This window comes from Rhinolophus hipposideros (assembly GCF_964194185.1).
Source record: "Rhinolophus hipposideros genome assembly, chromosome: 22".
Lineage (NCBI taxonomy): Eukaryota > Metazoa > Chordata > Mammalia > Chiroptera > Rhinolophidae > Rhinolophus > Rhinolophus hipposideros.
Genome location: NC_138068.1, coordinates 41536113 through 41556533, shown reverse-complemented (window position 1 = coordinate 41556533; position 20421 = coordinate 41536113). Strand labels below are relative to the sequence as shown.

General features: G+C 36.5%; 1 protein-coding gene across 3 annotated transcripts in view; it reads right to left on the bottom strand.

The window, feature by feature from the left end:
- XRN2 (5'-3' exoribonuclease 2) overlaps positions 1-19958 on the bottom strand; it is a 78534-nt gene extending 58576 nt beyond the window's left edge. The window contains exons 1-8 of one of the 3 annotated variants that reach the window (XM_081034077.1): positions 19761-19958; positions 5637-5764; positions 5441-5552; positions 3410-3521; positions 1845-1903; positions 1679-1768; positions 466-538; positions 270-320 (exon numbers count right to left, since the gene is read on the bottom strand). In XM_081034077.1, coding sequence (XP_080890203.1) covers positions 270-320; positions 466-538; positions 1679-1768; positions 1845-1903; positions 3410-3521; positions 5441-5552; positions 5637-5764; positions 19761-19835 — 700 coding nt within the window. In that variant the 5' untranslated portion in view covers positions 19836-19958. The remainder of the gene's footprint in view (positions 1-269; positions 321-465; positions 539-1678; positions 1769-1844; positions 1904-3409; positions 3522-5440; positions 5553-5636; positions 5765-19760) is intronic. The other 2 variants (XM_081034078.1, XM_081034079.1) reach the window with 2 other exon arrangements.
- Between the last annotated feature and the right edge of the window lie 463 nt (positions 19959-20421).

Sequence of the window (20421 nt, the reverse complement as noted above, 5' to 3'; positions counted from 1 at the left end):
CACTTGGGAAATTTTCAACACTTGGGAAATTTTCCATTTTATAGGTATGTGTAGCAATATCAAAAGATTTTAATGTAAAAAAGTTAAAGATAGGTGAATTAATAATTATAGATTAAACAACAACTCAATACTAGTTCCCTCTCAAACATAAAATAAGCAAGGCACTTCAGAATTTCCAGGCAACCATGGGTAAATCCATTACTACACAGCAACCCACCGACTTACTATGGTTTAATCCAAGAGAATTACATCCCAAAAAAGAAACTTACCATCTGCTCCACATAAGCAATGATGAGTGTTTGGGTCATGGTTAGGCTGAGCTAAAGAGGGGGAAAACATATATATTTATATAAATATATTTTATACCACAGGAATATCACATTTTACCAAATATTTTCTATGTAATGGCTTATCTTTTTTTTTTTCAGTAGAACATATAATCAAATATTTACAAGTGAGTTTTACCTCTTTGTCTTCTAATGTAATCCATGATTTTATGTTCTCCTTCACCAGGAGCACTAGCATCAGACAAAATAACCTATAAAAAAGTTTTTAACACTTTCAGCTCATCCTAATTTTCTGGCACAAAGATCAATAGAATTGAATATCTTAAAAGTAAATTGAGATAACTCTATTCAGATAGTGTTATTTATTAGCAATTTTTCTTAATGAGTTATGTGTGTGAGAGTCTGTGTGTATTAAATACCCAAACTGTTTCACTGATTAACTTACCACATAAAATAGAAAACAATGAAACATCTGGGTCAAACCTACCCATTAGGAAACCTGACCAGTTCACAAGTTTCTACTATTTCACAGCTACCAAAGGGTGTAGCGCTGAACCACACCTATCAAGCCCTGGGGTAGCCGATAAAAGATACCCGTTAAATACAAACTGCCATATCGAATTAATAGGGAAAAAAGCCTAGAAACCTACAATTACATAAAAGCTCATTTAAATTTTACTTAAATACTTGAGAACAAAGCCATTTTTTTTAAAGGCAGCCCCACAACTTTAATCTTGTTGTAAATTTCTACCGTGTTTTCCTGAAAATAAGACCTACCCGGACCATCAGCTCTAATGCATCTTTTGGAGCAAAAATTAACATAAGACCCGACATTATATTATATTTTATATTATATTTATTATATGATTATATTATGTAAGACCCAGTCTTATATTAAAATGAGACTGGGTCTTATATTAATTTTTGCTCCAAAAGACACATTACAGCCTATGGACCGGCTAGGTCTTATTTTCGGGGAAATACGGTAATAAAAGAAATTTTCACGTATATATATATATATTTTTTTTTTATTTATTTATATGTAATATAAATTAAATACATAATACATATATATTTTAAAAATATATATACATATACGTGTATATATGTATAGCGTATGTGTATATGTGTGTATATACACATACATATATATATTTTAAATCGTAAGTCCCAGTAAGAGGACAAAATTGGCACTGAGAGAAAATTCAGCTGTCTAAAATTGGACTATGCAAGGCATCCCATTTCCAATAACCCTGGAAACTTCTCTTTCTTCTGACTGTCAACTAACATTTTATGGGGGCAGGGGGGTGAACGGACAAATAGCATCAGTCATACCAAAGTACAGCTATGATCACCCTATTCTTCCTTAAGTATCAAAATGCAAAACTTACTGTCAAATTTTTCCACCCGGGGTCATTATTTAAACGATCAGCTATGTAATAGCGAAGGCATTTAGCAAGATTGTCCATGAACTCAGTTCCCTAAAATGATAGAAGGAAATAAATTAACATATCATACAAGAGTTAACAATAGGTAGCAATGTTTGAGACTACTTACTGGTGTAATACAGTTGCTATCAAATCTTTCTTTTATTTCTTCTGGAGGAAGAAAGCCACCTAGAGAAAAAGAGGCAATGCTTTGCTCTCCCCATAAAAAGGAAGCTAAATTATTCAATATCAAGCCAGACAAACAATAACAAGAAGTTCAAATACAAAAGAAAGAGAAATGTTGTCACTTGAGGAACAACGTTTTCCCTTTTGGGAGGAAAATAAGATTCCTCCCCTCAAAATTTATATGAAGCTTTAACATGACTGTCAAACAACATACGATACACAAAAGACACTATAACATTACATTAAAATATAAAAATTATGACATTCTTCCCAATGCCTTCTGCAGCAGCAATGCACGCACACACACGGGGTTAGGGGTTCTAATTTTCATAAGCTCTTAAGATAAAGGTGTTTTAGAAAAACAAAATTAAAATGCTGAGTTTATCAAACAGCTTTATTTGATAAATAAAATTGTCAGCTAGATGGTAATAATAATCCTTTTTTTCCTCTACCACTGATTAGTTTTTTCAAGATACAAATATATTCCATAACATCTTCAAGAAAGAAGACATCTTCAAAATCAAAGACAATCTGTTATAAATACAAACAGGTTTTAGAGTATTACAAGTTGCAACTAAACTATATACTTGCATACATCCATCAAATTAAAATAACAGAAAAATTTATCATAATTGCTGGCCTGAGCTGATTACACTATGGTATCTTTTTTTCCAACTGCCAAGTACAATGTCTAAAGCCAATAAATAAGGCTTTCCTGATCTATCATATTGCCTTATGCAACAAAACACCCAACAAATCATCCTGTGACAATCACACCCCATCTCACCCACAGGTATCTTGGAGGAGAACCAGTCCCAGTGAGCATCAGGACCCCTGACCTTCCTCCTGAGACTTAGTCAACTCCTACCCATGTACCCATCAGGAATTTCAAGACTTTGGGGAATTGCAAAGATTACCTCATTCCATTTAACCCCCACTCTTCCCCGCAATGAGGGAACTCTGGGTACCTCATGGCTTCAGCACCTGCTGCATCAGCCTATATTGAAAGTGTGCATGACTTGATGAAAGCCTATAAATATGAATCACATCATCTCAGGCCTCCTCATATAGACCTGAGTTCTAAGGGGAAGCAATAAGCAAGCCATCAAGACTATTTGTGAAAAATGTTTACGGGAATGTAGCTTTCTAACAGCTTCCCGTAGAAAAAACAAGCACTCTTAGTGTATTTCTATTTTATAGATACATAAAAGTTAGCGGAAGAACTGCACTCGCCCTGAAAGGTATCGACAACGTGCTCTCCCTACCAGAATGCCCTCCTTTTATTCCTAAGTTTCCCTTTGACTATAGGGTGTGGAAATGAACAGGCTTATTAATGGGAGTAAAGGGTTCCATGAACTACTTTCCCTCAACAGTGAACATAAATTTTCCTTGAATATTCTGGGATCCTTGTTAAATGAAAACTTCACCTATTCTTTAAAAAAAGCTGCCACCCATCCCCTTCTCCATACATCATGTAAAAAGTCTAACTTCAAGAAACATATTCTTTACCTTTTGCCAATATTTCTTCCCTGACTCGCTGCTTCTCTACTGCTGCTTCCATTCCTTCTTTTGATGCTCTGAACCTCCTTGAACGCTGTTGGTTCATTTTAGCACGCGGTGCCTGAAAACATGTATTTCATATTCAAATAATACTATTCAAAATATTCATTAAATCTGTACATTATTTTGAATCAGTTGTTCTGATAAAAATAGTACACTAAGACGGGAAAAGTAAGTAGTACGTTTAACAATCCTTTTGTCACAAACAGTAGATCCTGAGAACTTAAATTTGGACCAAGAACCTAAAAGCTGACCTCATTCAGGAAAGTGAGTAGCACGTCAAATGGACAAACATCCTATGAAACCACAACACTTACCACTGCAGAGCTCATAGCCTAACAACAGTGCCACTGGTGTATCGTTTCCCAACAAGGAAAGCTCATTCTACTAAGACCCAGCCTGCGTGTAATGAATAGTTTCTACAGAACCAGGATCAGGAAGAACTTCCCTATGTCCAAGTCTAAAACGAAGGATGGTCTCCAAACGGGATTTACAATAGCCCATAAAAGCAAAAGAAAGCTACTTCTTGATATGTATGGCACTTCTATTTTGTATTTCCCACAATGAGGCTCATAATTACTATTCTGTCTCTATAGTAAGGCACAGCAATTAGAAAGGGAAGAAAGTTTTAACCAAAAGTACTTTTAAAACACTCTAACCAAATATAATTTAAATCGCTGGATAAGCTTGAACAAAGTGAATTGGACTGTAAGGCTGTGAAATTATTGAACTGAGTTTTGTGATTGGAAGGGGCTCTGAAGTATCCTGTCTTCATCTAAAATAAGTTATTTTGTATTCTCTTTAAATAGCATCCTTTCCTGTAAAATGGGACCACCTAATCTCTTTCAAATACCAAATTCTAAGATGTACACTTATATCTTTAAAAAATGTGTTATAGGCATATGCGTGTACATATGCATACAAATATGCACACATTTTATGCTTGATCTAGCAGTAAGGGCACACTGGAGTAAAGTTAAAGATTTCCTTCAAGAAATTTAGCTGAATGTGAATTGGAACATCCTACAAGTAAGACATATTCCTGTTCCCTGTATTCTTTACTTTAACTGCAACTTAACAAGTTATCAGGCATCTAAGATTTTTCACTGAGTAAATAGAACCCCACAGAAAAGTTAACCTTCTTCGACCCAAAACTTTCTGGATTTTCAAAATCGTTCCATTCGTCACTAGGGTTACTAAATCTAAAAGAAAGAAAATCTATTTGCATATGGCTAAATAAATTTACGGTTATGATTTACCTTATTTTTCCTTAAAACCTGGTATGTAGTTTGCTGATCATTTATAACAGAAGCTACTTGTATCGTTATCATAGGTCACTAAGTTATTCCCCTCTTAAATCATTTTGATGACTACTCACTGCCTATAGGATGAAATCCAAACTCCTGAGTGTGGCAGGTGAGGCCTTTTCAAGTCACTGCTCTACTTCCCTTTCCAATCTAAAATACCTGCAGTTGCCCATGTGTCAGTGTGGTCAAAGGCATGGAAGTGTGTTTACCTGGCACACCTGAGAAATCTGGAAGGTCCTCCTTCCCCACATCTGTCCCGTCCATTCCCCTCCACTACCCACCAATCTCCAATTCTTCTTTATCCTTCAATGATTAGGACAGAAGTCACCTCCTCTCTGTCTCTTAACTTCCTGAATAGCACTGACTCCGTCTTCCCTCAATACCTTGCATGGGTTATAAAGCCCATTAATTAATAACCTCACTCGTTTACTTATGTCTCTGTCTGGTCGTTTACTTATGTCTCTTAGTGGTAAACCCTTCAAAAGCAATATCCCCAGCATCTCACAGTAACTGGACCAAACCATGTTTGAATGAAGAACTGAAGAATGAGGCTGGCTTTCTTAAATTTACCACGGTCAACATTTTTCACTATTTAGCTGACTTTCATTCTAGACACTGGGAGCACAGCAAAAACAAAAATGAAGGATTCTAAGTTAATTATTTTAGCACTTACCACACCATCTATTGCCATGTAGAGAAGTCGTCTTGGTCTTACAATATTGAAAAGTCTGTCAATGTACTCAAAAATTGCAACCATCATTTCATCTTCATTTTTTGGTGCTGGTCTATAATAACAAGCAAACAATGTAATATACAATACCGTACTCTTCTGTAACCTGTGGTATCAGTGACAAAAACGGGTTACGTACTTGTCTTCAGGATGAGTACAGGGGTGGATGATTCCATTCATATCCAAATACAGATTATCAAACTCCACATCATTTGGATTAGGTTTACTGGCATCAACAGGAATCTTTACACCATTGCATTCTTTTGGCTATGAGGAAGTGATAATTAGTAGTAGTTTGATTGTTCAAATCTAAATTTAAAGCTTCCCAGGCTTAGTATGAACCTGTTTCATTTCTGAGTTGGATTATAAAGTAAGAAGTTATTTCACTCCTTAAAGCAAACTAAAACAGATATTTCATCTATAGAAAGTGATAGTTTCCAACACAAATTAATTTTGTGGGGCATATTTATCAAATTCTCAATTCATTTAGTTGTTCAAGTGAGAAACCATGGGAATTATCTTAGTATTCTTTTCCCTCACCACCCATTATCAATTTAATCTGAAAAATGCCCCTCAACTTCATCTTCTCTTATTCCCATTACCATTATCAACATCAGGGTATCACCTCTCACCTAAAAGATTAGAACAGTCTTCATATGGACTGCCCCACCTCTAGACTCTCCTGTCGCCAGCCCACCTCAATGCTGTCAGTTTTCTTTCTAAAATACAAATGTGGCTTAATCTTGCCTAATTGGTCCAATGTATCCCATAGCAGGTACACACCAATGAGCCTGGACCCTTACTAGTCTCCTATCCTGCCTCAATATCCATCAGGCATCCACTTCTCTTGTAAGTTGCCTGAAAACGCTCTTTCATTTCTCCCTGCCTTTGCACACTGCTTCTCCTTCTTTCTCCCGGCCAATACCCACTTCCTGAAATAATTTTCCATGACTGAGATCGAATGTCACTCATTTTATAACACTTTTCACACATCTCCCAAAAAACTAACGGCTCAGCCTGCATTTCCTCAGAATTTTGCTTATTCACTTGAAACACTTCCATGGTTTTATAATTAATTTGTCATTCTAACCCAGCTACACTGTGAGTTCTTCAAAGGGTAAGGACTGTGCCTTACTCACTCCTGGAGGCCCTCTGTTATATTTCTGTATTGAACATTATACCTTTGTCTTTTTCTTACAGAGCTTCAGCAAATGATAAGAATATGAGATCAGATTTTTACTATTACTAATACTAGAAGTCATTTTAAAATTAACAGTTCCCCAATAAATACAAAGCATCACTTGTAATAGTAAAAATTTTTGAATAATTTAAAAGCTCATCATGTATGTGCTACATCATGGATGAACCTCACAAACATCCTGCTAAGTGAAAGCTAGTCCCAACAGACCATAAAAGACCCCATTTATATGTTTCAGAAGATAAATCTAGACAAATAGATTAACCTCAATCTCAGGGCAGGGCAAGGGTGAGGGAGATAGGAAGTGACTGCAAATGTGTACATTATTTCTTTTGGGAGTGAGGAAAATGTTCTAAAATTAGATAATGGTAATTGTTGTACAACTCTATATATACTAAAAATCACTGAATTGTATACTTCAAATGGGTGAACTTTATGATATATAAATTACAGCTCAATAAAACTTAAAAAATAAAAAAGCTTAGGGAAAAAAGAGCTCACTGAGTGAATTAAACTATGGTATATTCATATACTGGAATGCCAGATACAAATGACATTCAAAGAAATAGAGCAGGATCATCACAAATATATTGCTGAGCCAAAAAAGCAAGCTGCAGAATAAAACACACAGTATACCACTTATAGAAAGTTATAAAATAGACAAAACAATATTAGGTATTGTTCATGTACGAATACACATACTGTGAAAGCATAGAGAAAAGCAAGGGAATGATTGATAAACACCAATGTCAGAACAGTGGTTATCTTTGACAGAGAGGAGAAGGAATGAGACAGGGCTTCAATTCGTATTTATAACTGGGAGAAAAGGATATCAAAAGGGCAAAGCAGGGAAGAAGCTACCAGACAGGGCTCTACATGTACATGCTGCGAATCAGGCAAAAAGGGGCTTGATCAAAAGCAGTGAATGGGATTAGTGGGAAGGAAAGTAGGAGGTCCATTTTCGGGTTCTATCAAAGAAGATAACTTGATGACTCCTAAACAAAAACAAACTCTATGAAGGGAGGAGGCTCTCTACCTCTCCATCTAACTAACCTCTACACTCCAAAGTCCACATTTTCTTTTCTCCTACACCAAGCGGACACCAGACTCAGGAGAATCAAGACCTACTTTCTTTATGCTCCCCAGAAGCCAGAAAATAAGTCTATTAGACTTGGCCACACGAGTTCAGTTACGACTCCTATCTGCCTTTGTAGAGTAAAAACAGCCATAAACAACATGGACATGAATGGGTATGGCTGGGTTCCCATAAACCTCTATTTATAAAACTTGGAGGTCACTGGCTTACTAACCTCTGCCTCAGTGCATAGTGCAGCACTAGGTACATTGCAGCTATTCAATGAATGTTGAGTACTTTATGAGGGGTCGGAATGTCTACTACGTTGCTTTGTGCACCTGAAACTAACAAAAAATAAATTAATTAAAAACTCCACAGGTTTTGAAGTAAACCACCCCAAATGAATTTCACATCAACCTACCTTTCCAGTCAAATTTATAAGGCTTTCTGGCTCCTCAAACGTGAGGCAGACACCACTACTATTACTAATAGCTAAGTAGATGCATTTTTGTTTAAGCCTGCACAGTACTTAACAGCAGCCATAGAAAAATCATGAATCATGCTTTAGGTTCCACTGGAACGAGAGTTTCTACAGTTGGAAGTCAGACACCAATTTATAGAACTTGGTGTTTAAGATTTCCTTTAAACCTAACTTTCCACCTTAAGACACTAGAAAAATTAGAACAAACTAAACCCAAAGCAAGCAGAAGGAAGGAACAACAAATATTAAAACAGAAATTAATAAAACAGATAATAATTTTTTTAAAAGTCTATGAAACCAAAATCTGGTTCTTTGAAAATGTTGACCAATCTTTGGTCAGTTTGACAAAGAAAAAGATTCAAATTACTAATCAGAAACGAAAGAAAGGACATTACTGCCAACCTTACAGAAACAGGATTACAAAAAAATACTACAAACAACAGTACACCAACAAATTAGGTAACTTAGATGAAATGGACAAATTACTAGAAAGACACAAACTAAAGACTCAAGAGATAATCTGAATAAAACTGCAAAAAGTAAAGAGACTGAATTGGTAATTTAAAAACTACCCACATAGAAAATTCCAGGCTTAGATGATGTCACTGCTAAATTCTACTAAACATTTAAGAAAAAATTAACACCAATTCTTCACAAATCTTCTAAAAAACACAAGAGGAAGAAACATCTTCCAACACATTTTATGAGGCCAATGTTACCCTGATACCAAAACCAGACAAAAGATGTCACAAGAAAACAAAAGTACAAATTAGTATCTCTTCAAACCGTGGATATAAAAGTCCTCAACAAAATACTAACTAAATCCAGCACTGTATAAAAAGAATTATATACCATGACCAAGTGGGATTTGTCCTAGAGATGCAAAGTTGGTTTAACACCCAAAACACAATTAAAATGATACACTCGAATAGAATGAAAAACAAAAATCACCGTCTCAATGGATGTAGAAAAAGCATTTGACAAAATCCCAAAATCCTTTTCCTGATTAAGGAAAAGAAACACTCAAGAAACTAGGAATAAAAGAGTAGTTCCTCAATGTAAAGGGCAACCACAAAAACAAAACAAACAAACAAAAAACAACAGCTAATATACTTGATGACATAGTGGATGGTTTCCCTTTAAGATCAGGAATGAGACAAGGATGTCCACTCTTGCTATTTCTATTCTAACCTGTAGTGGAGGTTCTAGCCAAGGCAATGAAGCAAAAATAAAAAAAAATAAAAAAGAAAGAAAAAATGAAAAAGAAATAAGAAGCATCTATATTAGAATGGAGAAAGTAAAACTATCTCTATTTTGCTTGACATGACCTTATACCATCTTTTCCCAAAAATAAGACCTAGTTGGACCATCAGCTCTAACGCATCTTTTGGAGCAAAAATTAATATAAGACCTGGTCATATTTTACTTTAAGACAAGGTATAATTTAATAATGTAATGTAATTAATATAATACTGGGTCTTATATTACTTTTTGCTCCAAAAGATGCATTAGAGCTGATTGTCTGGCTAGGTATCCTTTTCAGGGAAACATGGTATGTAAAAAATCCTAAGTAATTCTATTAGAAGTAATATGAGTTCCGCAAGGTTGCAGGATACAATAAATATTAATAAAATTTAATTTCTTGCTATGAACAATCCAAAAATAAAATTAAGAAAATTAAGTAGTATCCCAAAAACAGGGATACTTAAATAATTAAAATAATTAACCAAGGAAATGCAAAACCTATACTCTGAAGCTGATTCAAAAATTCCTATGGAATTGCAAGGGAGCCAGAACTGATAAAATAATCCTGAAAAAGAAGACTAAATAGGAAGACATACTTTTCAATTTCAAAACTTACAACATTGCAACAGTAATCAAAACAGTGTGGTACTGATACGAGGATAAACATACAGATCAATGAACAGAACTAAAAGACCAGAAATAAACCCATACACCTATGGTCAACTGATTTTTGTCAAGGTTACCGAGGCCATTCAATGAGGAAAGAATAGTTTTCAACAAACGGTACTGTGAAAATTGGAGCAGCACACCCAAAAGAATAAAGTTAGCCTCTAACCTTACACCATAAGTAACAGTTTATTCAAAATAGATGATCATGTGAATGAATTTAAGAGCTTAAACTGTTAAACTTTTTGAAGAAAACACAGGCATAAATTTAGCAATGGACACCAAAAGCGCAAGCATAAATTTAGCAATGGACACCAAAAGCACAAGCAACAACAAAAATAAATTAGACTTCATCAAAATTAAGAACTTTTGTTTCAAATGACACTGTCAAGAAAGTGGAAAGATTATCCAGAAAGGCAAAAAAAACTTACAAGTCATGCATCTAATAAAGGACTTGTACTCCATGTATATAAAACTCTCACAATTCAATAATAAAAAGACAACACAGTTTAAAAATAGGCAAAGAATCTGAAAGACGTTTCTCCAAAGAAGATAATACAAATTGCCAATAAGCACATGAAAAGATGCTCAGTATCATTAGCCATGAGAGAAACACAAATCAAAATCACAGTGAGATACCACTGCATGGGCAATAGGATGACTAAAATAAAAACATCAGATAACAAACGTTAGCAATTATGTGGAGAAACTGGAACCCTCAAACACTGCTGGTGGGAAGGTAAAATGTTGCAGTCACTTTGGAAAACAGTCTGGCAATTCCTCAAATAATTAAACACAGTTACCATGTGACCCAGCAATTTCACTCCTAGGCATATGTCACTAAAGTGAAAACATGTCCACACAGAAACTTGTACATAAATGTAGCAGCATTATTCATAATAGTCAAAAGGTAGAAACTACCCAAATATCCATGGATACACAAATGGATAAACAAAAAGTGGTATATCCATACAATGAAACATTATTTGGTCATTAAAAAAAATGAAGTACTGATACAGGCATAGATGTAACCGTAAAAACAAAATGTTTTCAAGTGAAAGAAGCCAAATAAAAAAACCCATACGCTACATGATTCCATTCATGAGAGTCAGAATAGGGAAATCTATAGAGACAGAAAGTAGATTAGTGGTTGCTTAGGGATGGAGGAAGTGGGGACAGATGATAAAGGAATGATAGCTATAGGGTACAAGTTTCTTTCCTAGGTGATGAAAATGTTCTAAAATTGACTGTGGTGATGGTTGTATTCATCTGTGAACATACAGAAATTAAAAAAACAATGAATTATAGACTTTAAATGGGTGAACTGTACAGTATGTGAATCATAGCTCAATAAAACTGCCAAAAAAATAACCAGCTTTAAAAATATATCATGTTGAAGAAAATAAAATGCAGGGTCAGAGACCAACACTCCCTACCCTACCCCCGGTTATTATTATCCTCCCTGCCCTTAGAGCAATGTTTGTCATTAAAAAAAAAAAATACTCAGTGAAATAGAAGGGCGAGAGAAAAAAATCAGGGTAGGAAACCCTGATTTCACTACATGAAAACAGCACAACTCTATACTATCCAATGATACCAAGAGTTAGATACAAAAATATCCCCACTTTTACTTGGATAAACTACAGAAAATTAACCTATCAAATAACATTCTGAAATACCAAGTGCTTCTGTGCAAGACACTGTTGGAAGCACTTAATTTGTATTCATCGATTTAATCCACACAAGCACCCTATGTAGTACATATATACCTGACAGTCATTATTCACAAATTCCAGATTTGAGAATTCACCTTTCACTGAAATTTTTTTGTAACCTCCAAATCAATATTTGTGGCTCTCTCGAGGTCATTCACAAACATTAGCACAACAGTAAAAGAGATGTGCCTGCCAACACGCACATTCCCAGCTTACGTCAAAGTGACACTGCCTTATTTCAGCTCTCATACAGAGATGACTAGAGGACAGACTATAGGGAGCAGCGCAGTGTAATGCAAGAAGCTCCAGTTCTTTAGAGTTTAGGAGAGTTTAAGTCATTTTCCAAAATTAGAAAGCTAATGAGTAAATGGAAGACTGTATGAGCCAAGAACACAGAGTGAAGAAACTGATGGTTGAATGAAATAAGACTATTTAAAAAAGCAGAAAAGAGATAAAGTAGGATCATAAAAAACACTCAATCCAGTAGAATCAGAAGAATTGGAAAATGGAAACAAAGAACAAACGAGACAGAAGGAAACAAATACTAATACCACAGATTTCAATCTCACCATATTGATAAACAAATTGCATGTTCTAAATGCCCCAATTACAAGGCAGAGACAAGGAAATGGTTTGGCAGTTCCTCAAAAAAGTAAACAGAATTACCATATGATCCAGCAATTCCACTCATAGGTATATAGCCAAAAGAAGTAAAAGAATGGAACAGTCATTGGTACATACCCAAAGCACTGATTTGGTGCTCATAGCAGTATTATTCACAATAGCCAAAAAGTAAAAATAACCGAAGTATCCAAACAAAATGTGACATATGCATATAACATGATTCAGCTTTAAAAAAAAGTAATGAAACTCTGAAACATGCTAAACATTGATGAATCCTAAAAAACATTATGCTATGTGAAATAAGCCAGACCAAAATGACAAATATTATGATTCCACTTATACTGGGGGTGCCAAAAAAAATGTATACACATGACTTGTATTCATCTTTTGTTATTGGTATATATTACAATTTTAATACAGTTTTTTCCTTTCTTAAAATGTGTATACATTTTTTTTTTTTGCACCCTCTGTATTAGGTACCTAGAATAAGCAAATTCCTAAGACAGAAAGTACGGGGGAAGGGAAAACAGAGAATTATTGTTTAATGGGTACAGAGTTTCTACTTGGGATAAATGTAAAAGTTCTAGAAATGAATAATGGTGATATTTTTACATATTGTGAATGTACTTAATGCCACTGAATTCTACGGTTAAAATGACAGATTTTACATTATGTATATTTTGCCACAAAAAAGGGCAGAGTTCATCAAATTGTACATATAAAAAAGCAAAACCCAACTCTATGTTGCCTCCCACAAAACAAACAAAACCCAATACTTTGACTATAAAGACACAGGCTAGAAGTATATGGATGAAAATAGACCATGCTAACACTAGGCAAGAGATCTGGATATACTAATATCGGACAAAGTAAATTTCAGAGCAAAGATTACCAGGTGTAAAGTCATTTTATAATGATAAAATGTATATTCATTAAGAAGACATAACACTCCTAAGTGTTCACACATCTAATAAGAGAGCTTCAAAATGCAAGGAGCAAAAACCAAAACAACTAAAAGAATAGACAAATTCAAAAAACTACTATAGTAGACTTCCACATACCCATCAGTAACTGATAGAACAAGGAGACAGAAAATCAGTAAGTACTGTTCAAGTCTTCCATATTCTTCTATCAACCAGCGTAGTGACATTTATAGAACATTCCACTCAACAACAGAACTTGCATCGTTTTCAGGTCAAAAGGAGACATTTACCAAGACCATATTCTGGGCCATAAAATAAATCAGATAAATTTTAAAAAGATTCAAATTAAGCAAAGTATGTTCTCTGACAAGGGAACTAAATTAGGTATCAACCACAGAAAAAAAATGTCTGAAAAATCCCCAAAATACTTGAAAATTATAGAGCACTCCTTTAAATAACCAATGGGCCAAAGAAGTTAAAGGGATATTAGAAAGTATTTGTTACTGAATGAAAATGAAAACACAACATGTCAATATATGTGGCATGTAGCTGAAACAGTACCTAGAAGGCAGTTTATGGCACTCAAAGAAGCAGCAATGTACAAAAGCAATGACCTCAGCTTTCAGATTAAAAAACAAGAAGAAACACAAGCTAAACTAAAAGTGAACATAAGAAATAAATAACAGCAGAAATCAATAAAAAAGAAAACAAGACAAAACAAAAATAGAGAAAAATCAAAGTTGAGATCAGTCTAGCTAGACTGATAATGGAAAATATACATAACAAAAGAGAAAAGACAAAATTAGTGTCAGGAATGAGAGGTGACATCACTGTATTTTCTATCAATATTAAAAGAATAGTAATAAAATACTACAAACAACTTTATGTCAACAAATTTGACTACTTAGATGAAACGAACAAAAATTGTGAAAGATATAAGCTACAAAAGCTCATTCAAAAAGACACAGATAATCTGAATAGCTCTACCTACTGAAGGAAGTGAATTTATAGCTAAAAACCTTCCCCCCGAATTTCATTTCCAGATGTCTTCACTGGTGAATTCTACTAAATACTGAAGGAAGAAATAAAACCAATTCTATCTGAACTCAGAAAACTGAAGAGGGTCAGAAAACTGAAACTCAAGGTAATACATAAATTACCTTATTATTTATGTAATATTATTAATATGTAATACATATTATGTATTACATAAATACATGCATAATACATGCATACATAAATGTCTCTCTGAACATAAATGTAAACACTTTCAAGAAAACGTTACCAAATTGAATCCAACAGTATATAAAAATAATACATTATAACCAAGTGGGATTTACCAACAAAATTCAAGGTGGGTTCAACATTTAAAAATCTATGTAATATGTAAAGTAATTCACCATATTAAAAACTAAAAACAGGAACCACAGGATGAACTAAAATATCTCTAAGAAAACACAAAAGAAAATCTTAGTGACCTTGGCTTTGGCAAAGATTTCTTAAATACAACACATAAAGCAAGAATATAAAAGAAAAAATAAATCAGACCATTAAAATTAAAAAACGTTACTCTTCTTTGCACTAAAAAGTAAAAAGGCAAACCACAAGTTAAGAAAAAATACTTGCAAAAAATATCTCAATATGTTCAATAAAACCCCCGCTTAAAAATGGGCAAAAGCATAAGAAAAAATGAAATACTGCCATTTGTGACAATATGGGTAGATCTTGAGATTTTTATGCTAAGTGAAATAAATCAGATAGAAAAAGTCAAGAACCATAGGACTTCACTCATACATGGGATATAAAACTGAAAGCAACAAAGGAACAAGACAAAGAAACAAAAACTCATGGGCACAGACAACAGTTTAGTAGTTACCAGAGAGTAAGGGGGGAGGAGAGGGTGGTAGATGAGGGTAAAAGCTGTCAAATATATGGTGACAGAAGGAGAAATAACTCTGGGTGGTGAGCACATAACACAATATATAAATGATGAATATTGAAATGTATACTTGCAACCTATGTAATTTTACTAACCATTATCACTCCAATAAATTTAATTTTTTAAAAAAGTTGAAATACTGTTATCCCTTATAAGGGAGGGATTTTGGAGAGGGCCATACTTAAGTTTATAGCAGTAACTTCCTATGATAGGATTTCAAACAATAAGATCAACTGGGAGATGGCCGAGAGAATGGTTTTTCTGCTGTATCTTGGAACGTACCACTTGATGTTTACTGCATGGGATAGCGAATAGGATGCACAGTGACAAACTCATATTCTTTTGAAAAAGAGTTGGGGTTCTCCAATTAAGGAACTGTGGAAGATGTCAGAGATGAGATAAAAAGCAAATATTCACATGTAAGAGCAGTGACATTTAATAAAGTGATTAAGCAGTGACGTTAAATAAATTATCAGGCCATTTCGAAGTGATTAATGTCGGTGGATGGAAGCCAAGATTTATTGGGGAAGGAATATAGAAAAAAAAATGGGCAAATGATCTGAAGACACCTCACTCAAGAAGATACATGGAAGGCAAATAAAAATCCCAAAAGATGCTCAACATCATTTGTCACTACAGAAATGCTACACTGTTTCCCCGAAAATAAGACCTAGCCGGAAAATCAGCTCTCATGCGTCTTTCGGAGCAAAAACTACTATTATTTTACTATAACACCGGGTCTTATATTAATTTTTGCTCCAAAAGATGCATGAGAGCTGATTGTTCGGCTAGGTCTTATTTTCCGGGAAATGCAGTAAGTAAAACCAGAACACTACACTGGAATGGCTAAACTAAAAAGACTAACCATACTAAGTGCTGACAAGGAAGTGGAGCAACTAGAACTCTAATACACTGTTGGGGGCAATGTAAAATGGCACAACCACTTCGGAAAACAATCTGGCAAGTTTTTCTTTTTAAATAATCACGCACTTACCATACAATTCAACCATTTCACGCTTACGTATTTTCTCTAAAGAAATGAAAGCATATGTACACACAAAGATGTACACTAATGTTCATAGTTTTAAAAAAAAAAATCGCCCCAAACTGGGAAACAATCCAAATTTTCGTCAATCTGGTTAATGAATAAACAAAATGTGACATACACATATGTGCTACATAGACTACTATTCACAAATAGAAAGAAATGAACTATTAATACATTTAACAAAGTGGATAAATTTCAAAATAATTGAATGAAAAGTGAGCAAAGTTAAAAACAGTATTGTATAATTCCATTTACATAAAATTGTAGAAAATAAAAATGTATTTATAGAATCAGAAATCAGTAGTTGACTAAAAGATAGGTAGCAGGAAGAGGTGTTAGGAAGAAATAAGAAAGAGGCAGGTTGAATGTTTTACTGCGATATTCATTATCTTGACTGTGGTGATGGTTTCATGAATATACACATACATCGAATGTATTCAATTGGACACTTTAAATATGTGCAGTTTATTGTAGGTCAATTATACCCCAATAAAGCTGGGAAAGGGAAAGAAGTGGGTTTGGGGAGAGAGAACAGAGAGAAAAAAGAAAAAATAAATCAATTTAGGAGGACCAGAGTTCAGAGAGGGCAGGAAAAAAGGAGGTAAAAGTACATAAAATAATCAAAGAACATTCCCTACAACTGAAGTAGACAAGTCTCCAAACTCAGCGAGTCAGCAAAGTACTGATGTAAGTGAATTTAAATTTTAGGGTCCAGCCCGGTGGTTCAGGAGGTTAGAGCTCCGTGCTCTTAACTCTGAAGGCTGCCGGTTGGATTCCCACATGGGCCAGTGGGCTCTCAACCACAAGGTTGCCAGTTCGATTCCTCGACTCCCACAAGGGATTGTGGGCTGTGCCCCCTGCAACTAACAACAGCAACTGGACCTGGAGATGAGCTGCGCCCTCCACAACTAAGATTGAAAGGACAACAACTTAACTTGGAAAAAGTCCTGCAAGTACACACTGTTCCCCAATAAAGTCCTGTCCCCCTTCCCTAATAAAATCTTTTAAAAATAAATAAATAAATTTAATTTTAAAAAATCTACACTTAAGTACAAAATCATGAAAGCTTACACTACCAAGGATAAAGATCTCTTTAAAATTAGAAAAACGGATCAACTACAAAAGAATGAAACCAGAACATAGAAATTAAGAGCATGTTCTTCCTGGATTTGACACTAGCTCTAACATGTATTAGCCGAATGACCTTGAGGACATTACTTAACCCCTCTGTGTTTGTTTTCTCAATAACAACACAAGAATAATAATGTCATGTGGTTGTTATAAAGATTTAATAATTGTAAAGTGCCTCGAACAGTGCCTGGTATATGGTAAACACCACCTAAGTGTTGGTTAAATAAATAAATAAATCACATTAACATTCAACTTTTCATTGACAATACTGGATGATAATAGCAAAAAAAAATGCTTCCAAACTTTTGAGGGAAACTAATTTTCAAATTCCAACTCTATGCTTAGCTGGCTAATGACTGTTCATGTGCACATGAATGTAGGATGGACTCAAAAAACTCACATCCCACACAGCATCTCTTGAGAATTCAACTAAGAAAAACCAAGGAAGGATTTAAGCCCAGAAAGATCATGATTAGAAAACAGTACCTCCAACTGCAGAAAGAATTTTTCAAAAATCTCAAGCAGCTTTCCAGAAAGCCTAAACAACCAGGTTGTGACAGCAACAGAAATAAAGACCTCAAGGAGTCTCTAAGAAGAAAAGAGGATTTGAGAGAGTATCTGATAAAACATGGTTTGGAAGGGGAGTCATGTAAAGAGAAAAATAACACCAAGAAAGTGCAAAAGTAGCACAAGAAGCAGAATCACAATACATAGACTGCATCGGCACAATGACAATAATCAACAATAGCATTTGATTTTTCACTTTTTAAAACAAACTTGTATAGCCAAAGCCCTGACAATTTAGTATTGGATGCCAACAGGACAAAAGTTAATTTGACAAGCTTGGGGTGAGGAATAAGGGCAGCAGAGCTAGAAAAGATAATATCTAACCCCAGAAAGTGAAAAATCAAGGATATTTTATATATGAGAGGAAATTTGTTTTTAAAAAGCATATTACTTAAAGTTACAAAGTTGACCAGCAGAAGAAATAAAGATGTGACTTACTATTATTAGGAGGGCGGGGAAGGGGAGGCGGGCTGCCTAAGTGACCAAAACCTCTTTTAACATAGCTAGAATTCAACAGATAGTTTCAAAACCAAGGACTCAGGTATAAGCATGACATTTACAGCTAGAACCAAAACAGTTAAAAGTGGTTATCACTGGAGAATAAAAATGTGATGAGGTTCAAGTAAAGTTAATAAAGTTTGATAAAAGTTTTAAAAACAAAGGAAACGAGCATTGAGTTAAACAGTTTATCTTTGAGAAAAACGCAAGGAAATCTCATGTCATCAAAACAATGCTTTTGGTTCCTCCCTCCTTGGATAGGGACTAAAACAAAAATCAGTATCTCACCAACCAACCTAAGCAAAAGAAATCCGTTCACAGTGACAGACGGGCACTTCCTTCAAACAACGAAGGGCTGGCGCCCAGGATGTGGCCCTTACCCTGCTCGATCCGTAAGTTCTAATTAAGCGTACAAAATCGAACTTGGACGGAAGCACGGAAACTATAAATACAAAACTCAAGAATGGCCATAAGTCTACATACACATTAACAAAGTAACCACAGAAAGTGTCGTTCAAGAATATCCAGGAATTCTGAAAATGTCAAGGAGCGTGCCATCCAGCAGTCGGGCACCTTAGGAAGGGGCGCTGATCAGACTTCTACGTTGCCCTAGACTTTTTAAAGTGCTGCTTTCACCGTAGGCTCTAACAACAGCACCAAACGGTCTCTCTCACAGTGAGAAAACCTCTCAGATACGGCCGGTAAACAACGAAAACCTCGCCACCGAGTCACTTGACGAGGTTCTTAAAGGCTAGGGATCAGCATCCGCGCAGCCTGAACCAGCTCACTGACCGGAACAGCGGACGGCGGCCCGACCACCTCCCAGCCTCTTCCGAAACCCAAACTGCGCGGCGCCCGGAGGAAACAAAGCCGTGGGCGGGGCCTTCCGGTCCGGGAAAGAGCGGCGGGGGCAGTGCCTCCCGAGCAGTTCGGCTCCCGCTCGGCCCTAGCCCCGCCCAGGCCGCTGGCCCGGAGCCCCGAGTGAGAATGCCGGCGCCCTACCGCGCGTCGGACGGCGGCTGTCCGCGAGGCCGACGGGGCGGCGCAGACGGGCACCGCGCCGCGGGGGCAGGCAGCTGGCCCGGAGGGCCGCGGCCTAGGCACGCAGGGCTCGCGTAGTTTCTAGCGTGGCAGTCCAGGCTCTGCCCCTCACCTTCTCTTCCACGCAGTTGACAATGATGGACGGGTATTTGCGGCTGAGCCAGCGAAAGAACGCCGGGACTCCCATAGCGGAGGTCCAGCTGGAAGCAGCAGCCGGGTCCGCGGAGGAACGTAACCTGAGAAACAGGCAGGAGCGGCGGTAGCGGGCACCGGCACTTCCTCCCACGTGCACGCCAGCGACAGGAAGTGATGTCACGGTAGCACCGCCGGGGAAGCCGGGAAAGAGGCTCCAAACCCGCTAAGGCCGCTCGCGACCGAGCGGGGCGGGGCCAGGCGCGGCCGAACTGGGTGTCGGCGTGCAGCGCGTGCTGAGGGCTGCGGCGTGCGTGGTGTGGTACGTGCGCTCGTGGTGGCGCCTTTCCCCGAGCCCGAGGGCGAGCTCCCCTCCGCCGCGCCTCCCCGGGGACGCGGTCTCCGCGCCCCGCAGCCTTCCGGGGCACCTCTTCCTAGCGGGTTGGATCATCTCTCTCTCACCCATCTCAATTCAGAGTAGAATCAAGGCATTTCAACTAACTCGTTATTTCTGTTTCCTGGTTTCGTGCTACAGTACGTTCAAAAGGAGTGTTTTGTACTAATGATGGCTGCTTTACATAAGTAACTCGCCGTAGTTGTTAGATGGAGTCTGGCCGGCGTTTAGCACCTAATTCAACCTT